This window comes from Aptenodytes patagonicus, chromosome 25 (genome assembly GCF_965638725.1).
Source record: "Aptenodytes patagonicus chromosome 25, bAptPat1.pri.cur, whole genome shotgun sequence".
Lineage (NCBI taxonomy): Eukaryota > Metazoa > Chordata > Aves > Sphenisciformes > Spheniscidae > Aptenodytes > Aptenodytes patagonicus.
Genome location: NC_134973.1, coordinates 1,484,320 through 1,495,793, shown reverse-complemented (window position 1 = coordinate 1,495,793; position 11,474 = coordinate 1,484,320). Strand labels below are relative to the sequence as shown.

At 61.3% G+C, this 11,474-nt stretch overlaps 1 protein-coding gene and 1 long non-coding RNA gene across 2 annotated transcripts in view; one reads left to right on the top strand and one right to left on the bottom strand.

The window, feature by feature from the left end:
* Positions 1-6,001: 6,001 nt before the first annotated feature.
* LOC143170741 (uncharacterized) lies at positions 6,002-7,737 on the bottom strand. The gene is made up of 2 exons (XR_012997088.1): positions 7,081-7,737; positions 6,002-6,550 (listed from the first exon to the last, which is right to left on the bottom strand). It is a non-coding gene; the product is annotated as an uncharacterized LOC143170741 (long non-coding RNA).
* A 321-nt stretch (positions 7,738-8,058) lies between these two features.
* REXO1 (RNA exonuclease 1 homolog) overlaps positions 8,059-11,474 on the top strand; it is a 41,621-nt gene continuing 38,205 nt past the window's right edge. Inside the window, exon 1 of the mRNA XM_076359640.1 lies at positions 8,059-8,282. Coding sequence (XP_076215755.1) covers positions 8,084-8,282 — 199 coding nt within the window. The 5' untranslated portion in view covers positions 8,059-8,083. The remainder of the gene's footprint in view (positions 8,283-11,474) is intronic.

The following is an 11,474-nucleotide window of genomic DNA, read 5'->3' as shown; positions in this document are numbered from 1 at the left end:
CTTTCCCTGGGTACGCCTGGGGCTGCCGCCCTGTGACCCAGTCGGGGGGACCAGCCCCTGTGGGGTCCAGCCCCTCGGCTTTCCCCGCTGGCCCATGCCCCTGCTGAATTGCACTTGGCTGGATCCCCAACGCTTGTCACCCTCCTCTGGGGACCGGGCAGCCCCAAGGTGCCAGCAGATGGGCAAGGAGCCCTTGGCCCCCCAGGAGCGGGCCGCAGTGGTCTGTCTCTTCGAATCGGGCCGTGGGGACAACGGGGGCCCGTTCCCCCGCCAGCCCCTGTCCTGTTTCATTAGGGGATCCCACGGGATCGTGGGGGCAGAGGTGGAGGATGGCCTCGGCCTCCTAGGAGCTGTGGCGTGGGGGGGCTCGGGTGTGCTGCCGGGGAAGGGGGACGTCCCCACGGCCTGCCAGTGTACCGAGGCCAGCGTCGCGAGGGACGCGGCGTGGTCCCGAGCGGGCAGGGTGGCCCTAGGGGGAGCAAATCTTGGTTTTGACCTGCTCTGCGCCCAGCCGTGCCCCTGGCTGCACGGGGACCTCTGCCATGCCTGGCGTGCGCTGGCCACGGAGGCAGGCGCGTGGGGCATCCCACTGTGCCCTCCCGCCAGCAGACGCGGTGTTTGCCTCACAGAAAGGCAGAGTGCTCGGGTTTGCGCTTTTTGGGTCAGCGCCTGCTCCGAAATCACCCCGGGAAGAGCTGTTCAAGGTGTCCGTGTGTTTTCCTGCCCCCGGGGCATCTCTCGCCCCAACCCAAACAGCAAAGCACCACTCTGCCCCTTCCCGTGCCCACAGGGACTCTCGCAGGGCTCCCAGGCACCGGTTCCCCCCCTCCCTGTCACCCTCGTGTCCCCTCCTCCCCGGTGCAAGGCCGTGGGGCCCGGCAGGCTCATGTGAGGAGCGATAATCTCCTTAGGCGGCTCTCGGAGGGGCTCAGGGGCCTTGTGGTGGGGCCTCGCCGCAGCCCCACGCTCCGAGCACTCAAATGCACTTATTGTTTGGGGCTGGGAGCCATGGGGGGCCCGAGGCGGGGGGCGCGGGATGCCCTGCTCCCCACACATCCCTCGCCTTCCCCCCGGGACCGAGGCAGGGTGCTCCAGTGGAGGAGGGGGGACCCTTCCTCGGCGCTGGGGCTCTGCAGGAGCTAGAAGAGGATTTGGATGCTGGGACTCTGGGTGGTCTCCCCCCTTTTCCAGGGGGGGGTTTTGGGGTCCGGGAGCCGGGATGTCTAGCTTCTGCCTGAGCATCCCCCCAGCCCTCCCCTCCCTTCCCCAGCTCGCCGCACGCAGCTGCCGGGTGATTTTAGAGCCTTTAGCTCACACGTGTGCTGGAAGCCAAAGCCACCACGGTCGCCCAGCCCGGCTCCCCTCCGGCCCCGGCCCTGATTAGCGGGGCTGGAGCAGCCCACGGCGCCCTGATCCTGACATAGAGACGTTTTGTTTGCACCAAGGGTATTTTTATCCTCTTACTGCTGCCCGTTTCCTGTTGAGCTGCGGACGCTTTAGAGCGGCTCTGCGTGGCCGCAGGACGTCTCAGAGCCGGTGGTTGGGTTCCGGGGGATGTCGGGGTGGCTTGAGTTTTGTATTTACTGCGTCTCGGTTTAAAAAAAAAAAAAAAAAAAAAGGCAAAAGGACGGAAAAGTTCAGCCTGATCCCCAAAATTTAGACCCAGCTCGGGTATACGGGATCCCGGTGAGCACGACATCGCTGGCTGCCGCCTCCGTGATGGGGAGCCTTGGCTGCGGTCCGTCGTCGTTAGGGATCGGGGCTTTTTGGGTCTGGATCCTTCACTGCTCCTGGCCCGAGAGGGCTCAGGCTCTGTCCTCACCCGCGCACGAGCAGCTGGAGCGAGGAGGGAGGGAGAAGCACTAATCCGTACATGAGCTGCAGGGTCCCCAAAAGGCATGAGCCGGACCCGTCCTGGGGGTCCTGGGTGCAGCATCCCCCACCAGCGGGGCCAAACTGGGTGGTGAGCCACCGGGACGGCGCTTCTGTCCCCACCGCTGGTGCCATGGTTTGGCAGCACCAGGAGGGGACTAGGAAGGAAAGGGGCTGGGTTGGGGCTGGACCTGGACAGGGTTTGGTGCCTGGAGCGGGATTCTGCCGAAAACGCGGTCTCAGCAGGGTGTGGAGGAGGGGAAAGACAGAGTCAGGCCTCAGAGTGTCCCCAAAGTCCCTCCCGCAGGCACAGCAGAGAGGGGACAGGGCAGGCGTCCCCCTGGGTCGTTTTGAAGTCCCCAGCCAGAAGAACCAGGGCACAGGCGGCTCCTGCTCCCGTGGCTGCAGAGTCACAGGCACGTGGCTGGGCCGGGGGGTGTCTGCGTGTGCCTGCGTGTGCCTGCGTGTGCCTGCGTGTGTCTGCGTGTGTCTGCGTGTGCCTGCGTGCGATGGCTGTGAAAGGGGTCGATGCACTGGACGTCTCGGGGATCCCGTAGGGGAAAGGACGGGACACCCGCTGCAGTGAGCCCTCGGCAGAGGCGCAATGCTGGTGTGGACGGGGCTGCGGCCAAGGTTGGGCATGGGGGACATCAGGCTCACCAGGTGACTGGCCAAGAGGGGTTTAAGTCTCTTTTGGGGCATAAATGAGGCTTTTGATGGCCGGGGCCTGCGTGCCACAGTCATGAGACCCTGTTCACAGGCCGAGCTCAGTCATGGGATCCAGGAAACTGAATTAAAGCGTCTTAAGGAGCTTTTTTCCGAGCTCTGCTCTGGTTTTTCACGTGCTTGTCATATGAACAAAGACGGTATAAAAGGGCAGAGGGGAAGGATCCCATCTGTGGTCGGGCTGGGGAGAGGGGAGGGCGACGGAGGAGGGATGCCAGGGTGAGGGGCTCTGCATGGCGCTGGCTAAGATGGAGGGAAGGGGACAGGAAAGGACAAGGAGAGGAGAGGATGCGCTGGCAGCAGCCCCTGGCTCTGCCCTGCCAGGTGAGTGAGGCAGTGACCTGGGGCCGGCGGAGGACAGCTGGGGACAGGGACGGCGGTAGGTCTGGGGGAGCAGAGCCCGTCTGCCCCTGCTCCTCGAGCAGCACAGGCGCTGTGAGCATCCCGGCTGCGCCCAGACACCGGCCGGCACTTCCCTGGTGAGAGACGGGGAGGAGGGAGCACGGGCTGCAGCAGGGGCACCCACCACCCTGCGCTGCCGGCTGAGGGGGGACAGGGGTGGCGGGTGCCCAGCGGTCCCCGAGGTCCCCCTGTGCTGGGTTGGGTCCTGGGAAGGGTGCCTGGGTGGGCAGCCGCGGGATGGAGCCACCCGGCTCTGCGCTGTGCACATACGTGTGCGCACAGCCACACGCGTGTACGTGCACACACAGGTGTGCACACAGAGATGCGTGGGCCTGCAGACACGCACACACGCATTCACGCCTGCACACAGACACCTGCGCAGGCTTGCACACGCATTCACATCCACACGCGTGCACACACGCAGCCGTGCACGCATGTGTGCACACCCCGGCACGGACGTGCGCGTGCACGCACACACACACACGTGGATGTGCACACACGCCCGTGCACCCCCACGCTGCCCTTTTGGTGCCGCACTCCTCACCCCCTCGGGTTTGCCCACGCAAACCCACACGTTCACCTACAACCCCCCTGCAAAAGCCAGCGCTGCCTGTGTGCGGGGCCCCGCTCGCACCCTGCACGCCCGCCACGTCCCAAACTGTCCCTGAGGGGGGGGGGAAGCAGCACCAGGGCTGGCGGGTCACACCGGGGAGATCCGTGGTCTGGTTTTCACCTCCTGCAGATGCGGCGCAGGCTGGGGATCCCCCAGCTCCCTCGGGCTCCGGCCCCCTTCCCTCCCCTCCTGGCTCACGTCTCTCCTCCGTCTGCAGGAGCGCTCGGCGGGAGGAGTGCGGGGCTGCGGCCCCCTGCCCCCTGTGAGCTTCCCTTTGTCATCCTATGCCTGAGCGATGCCTGGAGGCTGGGACGGTGAAGGGAGGCCCACGGGCTGCCACAGCCCCGCGGCGACGACGCCTGGACAGCACATGCGGGACCACACACCCGGGGCCCGAGTCCTGGGGGGGGCTGGGAGCACCCTTGGGGGGGCTGGAGCATCCCCTTGGGGGAGGCCGGAGCACCCTAGGGGGCCGGGAGCACCCTTGGGGGGGCTGGAGCATCCCCTTGGGGGAGGCTGGAGCACCCTGGGGGGGCTGGGAGCACCCTTGGGGGGGCTGGAGCATCCCCTTGGGGGAGGCCGGAGCACCCTAGGGGGCCGGGAGCACCCTTGGGGGGGCTGGAGCATCCCCCTGGGGGAGGCCGGAGCACCCTGGGGGGCCGGGAGCACCCTTGGGGGGCTGGAGCATCCCCTTGGGGGAGGCCGGAGCACCCTGGGGGGGCTGGGAGCACCCTTGGGGGGCTGGAGCATCCTCCCCGGGCTGGCTGATACCCAGTGGGTTGGGGCTGAGCAACGCGGGATGCAGCAGCCGGGCCGTTGCCCCAGGACGTGGATGGGGTTATGGGGTGTCACGGAGCACCCGCGGCCATGGGGGGGCTGGGGGGCGAGCGGGATGCTGCAGCAGGACTGGGGAGGAGTCTCCCACGGGGGACGTGGACCACGGCGGGACACACGTGGGGCGGTAGCAGGCTGGCGATACCAGGAGTGGCGGGACGGGTATCACCCTGCGCACCGAACAGCCCATCCCTGCGAAAAGACGACCCTGCATGAGGACGTTTTAGCAGCTCTGGGGGAGCCCCTGCTCTCCCACCGCCCCGCTTCTTCCTCCAGCTTCACAAACTCCTGGCTGGCGCCTCGTGCCGGGGCCGTGCCGGGACGACGGGAAAGTTCCCGCGCGGATGCAGAGAAAACCTGTAAGCCCCACCGTGGGGAGCGGAAACTTGCCCCGGGAGGTGCTTTTTTACAGTGATGCAAAATAACAAGCAAGGAGCAGAGGTCTGCAAGGCGGGAGGCTCCCGCCACGTGAGCATCTCTGGCTGGTTTCCTTTTTTTTTGGCTCTCTTCCCCTCAAAAACTCGACCCAATTCACCCGGCTGCGGGTTCATCGTGGGGTGGGGATGGGCTGCAGGGAGGCGGGGACCCGCTCCCCGCAGGAGATGCTTCGCCTGTGGCTGGGCCCAGGGCTGGCAGGTGGGGGTAAGGTTTTGGGGACACCCCCTTTCTCCCCAGTCACCCCTGAGCCCCGGCCTCCCCAGGGCTGGATCCGGCCTCCTGCCCCGGGAAGCAAACTGGGAGCATCCCCCGCGGCGGGTCTGGAGCCACATTTCTGGGTCGCGTCTTCCGTTCGGTCCCTGCTGCGTCGGGGAAGCCCAGCACAGCGTGAGGTCTCCCCGGCACGGGGAGCGGGTCCCTGCTGTCACCCAGCAGCAATAACGGGCTGTGGTGGGGATGAGTTTGGCCCAGATGCGGTGGCATCCCTCTGCCTGGCTCTCCCCGGGGACGAGAGAGGCGAAAACGCGGAGGGACGTGCGCCAGCGCAGCCCTCGCTCCCAAGGGAGCGAGGGCTGCGCTGGCGCACGTCCCTCCGCGCTGCCCCTTGCCTCACGCGGGGACCCAAGGTGCTGTGACAACCTTGCCGCGTGCTCGAAACCTGTCCCGAGGTTGTTCCCCTCCTTAACTTAAATTGGGACATTTGGCCGTTGGATGTGAGCCGTGCCAGGAGGCAGAGCGGGGCATCAGCCGGCTGTCCCGGGGACAAGCAGCTGGGGAAATCCCCTCGTTTCTCTGCAGAGGGGTCGGGAGCTTTTAAGGGGGGGGAGATGAAGTCGGTCTTGGGGATCCATTAGTTGATCTGGGAGGCTGCGGTGGGAGGTTCGGGTCCTCGGCAGGGTTGGATCCACCAGGACGGGTGAATTTGGGGATCCCTGTTCTCAGGGGGCTGTCTTGGTGTGCGCAGGGACCCTCTGGGCCTTTCCCAGTGCTGCTAACTGGGAGCCGAGTGGGCGTCCCAGTTAACCGAGCTGCCCCTTTCCACGTGGGGAAGCGGAAGCGTAACTGAGATCAGCCTGAATTGATTTTGGGCAGTTTTTCCATGTGGGGTCCTCCAGGTCTGGACAGAAATGAATGGTTTATTTTATATTATTTTATTTTGCCAGCTTGTGAGTCGAGTAAGCATGGAGCGAGAACTATAAGGAAGGGAAATAACGTTATTCAGTGTGTCTGCATGCATGGTATTTCTACAGAGTCCTCTCTATTACAGCTGAAGTTATATAAAATAGATTTATCTCTATCATAAAAATAAAAATGCTTTCTTTTTTTTGCGGGAAAGAATAGCTTGCTTTTCTAGCACTCGTGGGAGGCAGGGAGCTGGCTGGCAGGAGCGTGGGAGGGGACGCTCAGCGTGAGCCCGCCCTGGGTACCTTGTAAAGCACCTTGTGTCGGTGGCATGTTTCTGCTGGAGGGAAAGCTGGTGATCTCCTGGTGTTTCCTGCTTTTTGAAAGCTTTCTATCAATTATTCAGGTTTCCCGGGGCCCGCAGCTGCTCACCCCCAAACCTTGGCAGTGCTGGGGCATCGGTCTCCCGCTCGCTCCCCGCCGCGCGTTGGCCGGGCATGGCGGTGGGTTCCTCTCCCAACGTTCTCAGCTCCTGGACTGGCTCTGCTGGGACACCATGGGGGAGCGATGGGTAGGGAGGAGGCAGGATCATTGCATTGTTGTGGTCCCATATTTGAAAATAAAGTGGTGGTTTTTTTTTTTTTAAGACTACTATGAAACATGACTTTTGTGATTTTTCCCTTGTCCTTCCTCAGGGCCAAGGACGACTCCTCCTTCTGCACCTTTCTCTGCATCATCTAGCTGGCTCCCTGCACTGCCTCAGCGCTTTCTACCCTCTCTCCCATCTCTCCTTTCACAAGTGATGAGGCTTTCCTGGATCATCCCTTCTCTCTGGGCTGGGGCTTCTGGCTACACTTAAAGGAATTTCTCCTCGAAGGGCTCGCTCGCTGGCTGTCATCCCAAAACAGCCTCACCTGCTGAAGGTGGAGGCTCCCTCCTCTGAAAACTCAAGGTAGGGGCAGTGCCGGGTGATTCTCAGGAGCTGTGGACGCCCCTCAACTACTTGAACCCCCCCAGGGCCGGCCCCGAGTCCCTGCTCTGGCACCGACTCGGCACAGACAAATGGCTGTTACCTGTGCCTCAATTTCCCCATCTGTAAATACGGGTGTGACGATTGCCTGGGGAAAGGAGGGAGAGCCGGGTCTTCATGGCGGGGGGCAGCGCAGAACAAGTTTGCTCCTCTGCGTGGCCTCAGGCGAGTTATTTCTGCCTCGGGTCCCTCTACCAAAACCTGGCTGGTGTTCTGCTGCTTTCCAGAAGGCCGAGGCCGTGCTGGGGGCGGTGGGCCATGCTGGGGGCGGTGGGCCGCAGCGCAAGGAGCCCGGAGTCGTCCCTCTGGCCGCAGCAGGAGCGATCTGGCAGCGTTCGGGTGGAGCAGAGGCAGCCCAGCCCGGTGTGAGGCAGCAGGACGAGGCGGCCGCAGCGCTGGGGCCTGCACCCTCCTTCCCCAGCCTCCCCGCCTCGCTCTGCGGGGTTCTGGGGGGGGGGAAGCTGGTCCAGCAGCGTGCCCAAAACCAGCTAAACTTGGAGATATTCTCGACGGCATCTGCTACAAACCGATCACACGCCAGTTGCGGCTCCGGGAGGGTGACGGGGTGACCGACCTCCAGCCGCAGGGGTTTGTCCCCCTGCGGCCGTGGGGGCTCGGGACCGCCCCAGGCCCCTTCACGAGGGAGCGACCCGTGCTCCCAGGCCTGCAGCCGCCGAGCAGAAGCCAAGAAGGCCCCGGCACCCCGAGGGAGGCGGCTGAAGGGAGCGGGTCGGCGGCCGGCGGGCCAGGCTCGCCTCAGCGCGGGCGCCTCCCTCTGGCCGCCATTTTCCTCACAGTCCCGCCCTCTCCCTTAGCCCCGCCCCCGGCCCCGCCCCGCGCTCCGCTCAGGCGCGCCGCGGGCAGCCCTGTGCGGGCAGCGGCGTCGCGGGGGCCTCGCCGCCGGGCCTGGCGGTTCCAAGATGGCGGCGGGGCCGGCGCCGGCGGTGTGAGGCGGGAGCGCGTTGCCGCCGCCCGCGCCTCCTCTCCCCCTCCCCGGGCCCCGCGCCCCGGCCCCGCACCCCGGAGGCCGCCCCGCAGCCGGCGGGATGCTGAGATCCACCGGCTACTTCCGCGGCATCGACTGCCCCTTCCTCAGCGCCGGGGGGCCGGGGCCGGGGCCGGGCGGGGTCCCTCCCTGCCGCCGGCCCTACTGCCACTTCCGGCACCCCCCGGCGGCGGCGGCGGCGGCGCGCTGCGGAGCCTCCGGCGGCCCCGGCGCGGCGGTCGCGCTCGGCCACGGCGCAGGTACGGCCCCGGCCCGCCGGGTCGCGGTACCTCCTTCCCCCTCCCCCGTCTCTCTCCCTCCCCGGGGTGTGGCTGTTCCCGGCCCGGCGCCACCCTCGGCCCGGGGCCCTGCCGCCCCCCGGCCCTGCCGCCCCCCCCCCCCCCCGCCGGCACTGCCCCCCGGCAGCAGCATGTCCTCCCCCTGGCAAGGACAGGCCCGCGCCCTTCTTCCTTCTCACGCCTGCCCACCCTTCAGGGCCTGAATCTGCCTCTGACTCCTCTAAATCCCTCCTGCTCCCAGGGCTCAGGTATTCCCCCCGCCTCAAGCCCCTCTCGAGTGGGATGTCCCCACGGGGGTCTGTCAGCATCATCCAGGCGGGGCAGGTGGGTCCCCCTCGCCCCTGAGCTCTTGTGTCTGCTTGTGTTCAGCCCTTCCCGGGCTCCGGGCCCTTGGTTGTCACCTCTTGTTGCCTCTGAAGGAGGGTCTGAAGGGCCGTTTTTGCCCCACCGGGTGAGAGAGATATGGGTGTCTCCTCCTCATCGTCGTCGGTCAGATCCCACGGTTGCTGTCTGACACAGGGGCGGTGGGGAGCAGCTTTCCAAAATGTCCGATTGCCTGAGGACAGCCTGTCTCTCGTCACCAGGATGGAGGCTGCAGAAGGGCAGCTCTGTTCTGATCTCTTTCTTTGTCCCTCCAGGCACCCCAACTCACGTGGCAATGAGGTGTCAGGGCAGTCTTTCAATCCTCTGCTAAGAGTTGCTGTGATGTCACAACCCTTCAGGAGGTGCACAGGTTTTGGGAGCTGGAGGTGATGTGTTCTCTAGTCCAGTGCTGCGAGGCAGGTCCTGCTGGTGGGGTGTCACGGGGGGGGTTGCAGTGAGCTGGGCCCCCTCCCGATGAGGGACTTGAGTAAGCCATGGAGCGCTGCCAGGTTTCTCAAATGAAGCTTGGCTACAAAAAAGATAGTGAGTTATTGTTCTCCTCTGTTCTTCCAGCAACTCTTGTCATTTTACTTATGTTATTTGCTGATCTGCTTATTTTATTTGGAGAGAAAAGCCTTCATTCTTCTCCCTAGTAGAATGCTGCTTGCTTTCTTGTTGTTAAAGCTTTGCTATTTCGGTTAGGTATACTCGCTGGTACGTATGGTCTCTAACAACCTGAAGCAGAAGTTGTCAAAATAAAGCACAGCTTGTCGTGTTTTTTCTGTGCTTGCTTAACTTTGGGTTGTTCACAAGTTTGGAAGATGATTAATTTTTCATGTCTCCTGGTTACCAGGTCAACTCACCACGACTGTGGTTTAGTTTAAAATAAAGGAAGCACACTCAGGGCTGTCACAGGCAGACAGATACTGTATTATAATTGTATTAGAAAGACAAAAGTTTTTGCCTCTTTCAGCGTTCTTTTGAATTTGAAAAGCTCCCTAGAACCCTTTAGAATGGTCCTCTAGATGCTTGGTATTATAATTATCTTTCGGTGTACTGTTCCTGTTTGTCTTTAAATATCTGTAGAGTGTCAGTTTTGGAACTAGATTTGCTTATTTTGGTCTGCCACCTGAAACAGATGCTGCTGTACTAAATAAATGCTGGTGCTGGTTTTGATTTTCGAAATGGGGTTGGTCTTTAGTAGAACTTCCTGCTGCACCTGGAAAGTGTGTGCAGCTTCTAATACTGGCTGAAAAGTGTTAATGTAAGAGCTGAGAAAGAAATGATCCCAGTGCTAATCTTGTTAGGCCTGGCTTGGATGTGTTAGGGATCCAGGAGAGAAAACTTGTGTTTTGGGGAGTGAGAGCGGTTTGCTTACTGCATTATGGCTCTTAGAGAAGCTCTGGCTTTTGTAAAACAAAAGCTGTAAGCATGGGTCTAGTTTTCCTAGGTGAAGTGTCTGCCACTTGCGAAAGAAGCAGGATCCCGAGGCTTACCTTCCAGCCCGCTGCCTCCCACTCCCCTCAGCCGGCTCAGCGTGTGCTCCTGCCCTCTTTCCCAAACTCTTGGCATCTAACGCGTGGCACGGCTGTCATAACCAAGGATCTGTAAATTCTGCCTCAGCTTAGTGTTGGACTTCAGCCATTTTTTTTTCTATGTTGATTTCGATTGAGAAATGGAAAATGAGTGATGAACCTGCTGCAAAATGCTGTCTTTTAGAAAGGACTTCAGGGGGGGTGTGTAAGGTGCCTGATTTCTATAGGAGCAGAAGATGCTTTTGCAGTTATTTTTAAAGCAGTGCTATGGCCTAGCTTCACCTGAAGGGTTCAGGTTGAAGTGCTCCTGTCTTTTCCTCTGTCTGTCTGAAGCTCGTCTAGCCTGGAAGGATGTATTTAAGATTTACACTAGAGGGTGTAGTAGTTTAGGTAGCAACCAGGCAACAATCTTCTTGAAAGCAGGTTCTCGATCCAATGTAAGTTGCTCCTTGTCAGTGAAACTGCCTGTCTTGTTTTAAAGTAGCCTTATAATAGTGCACTGAGGCATATTTGACCTATTTAATCATGTCACTTGATTAATAAGCTTTAAAAGCATAATTTTTTTGCCAAAGCAGGTGGGTACCTACACCAAGAGCTACAGTGCAGATCTGTGTTTTCTGGGGTAGTGCCTAGAAAAAAAGGATAGCATCTAAAGAACCAGCCTGCTAAGCATATTGATTCGAGGCTGATGTTGACTTTGATGTTTGAGGATCACCGTAGGACTGGCAGTAACCCCAAAACTCTTCGTAGATCTTCCGTAGCCTTGAAAGTAGCTTTTGAAAACTGAGGAGTGGAGCTGGCATGCCAGGCCGTGGTGGGAGGCGGCTATGGACACGTGCCAGATGGAGCAGAGAGGAGGTGAAAAGAGGAATTAGTGGGACGTAGCATTGTTCCCCTTTTCTTTGCCCTCCTCACCATTCCAAACTTCCTGAGGAGCGTAGTGTTCAGATGTTCATAATAGATGATTCTTATTTTTCATACGGTGCTCTTATGGTCCCAACCACTGGGAGACAGTGGTGAAGAGGCCTCCGTGCCTGTTAGGAGATCAGCAGCAGCAGGAGGACTGAGTTTTCCCCCGTCTGCTGCTGTTTGCATGTGGCAGGCGCTCCCTTTTCTTCCCCTCCGAAAGCAGCTTGGTAAATACAAACTTGTTGGGTGAGGGGGGAACCGGTGTGATGCATCTGGTCCGCAGGGCACGTTTGAACTGCGTTCTGCAACGTATGATACTTCGTGTGGGAAGTCTATTCTGGTGTCT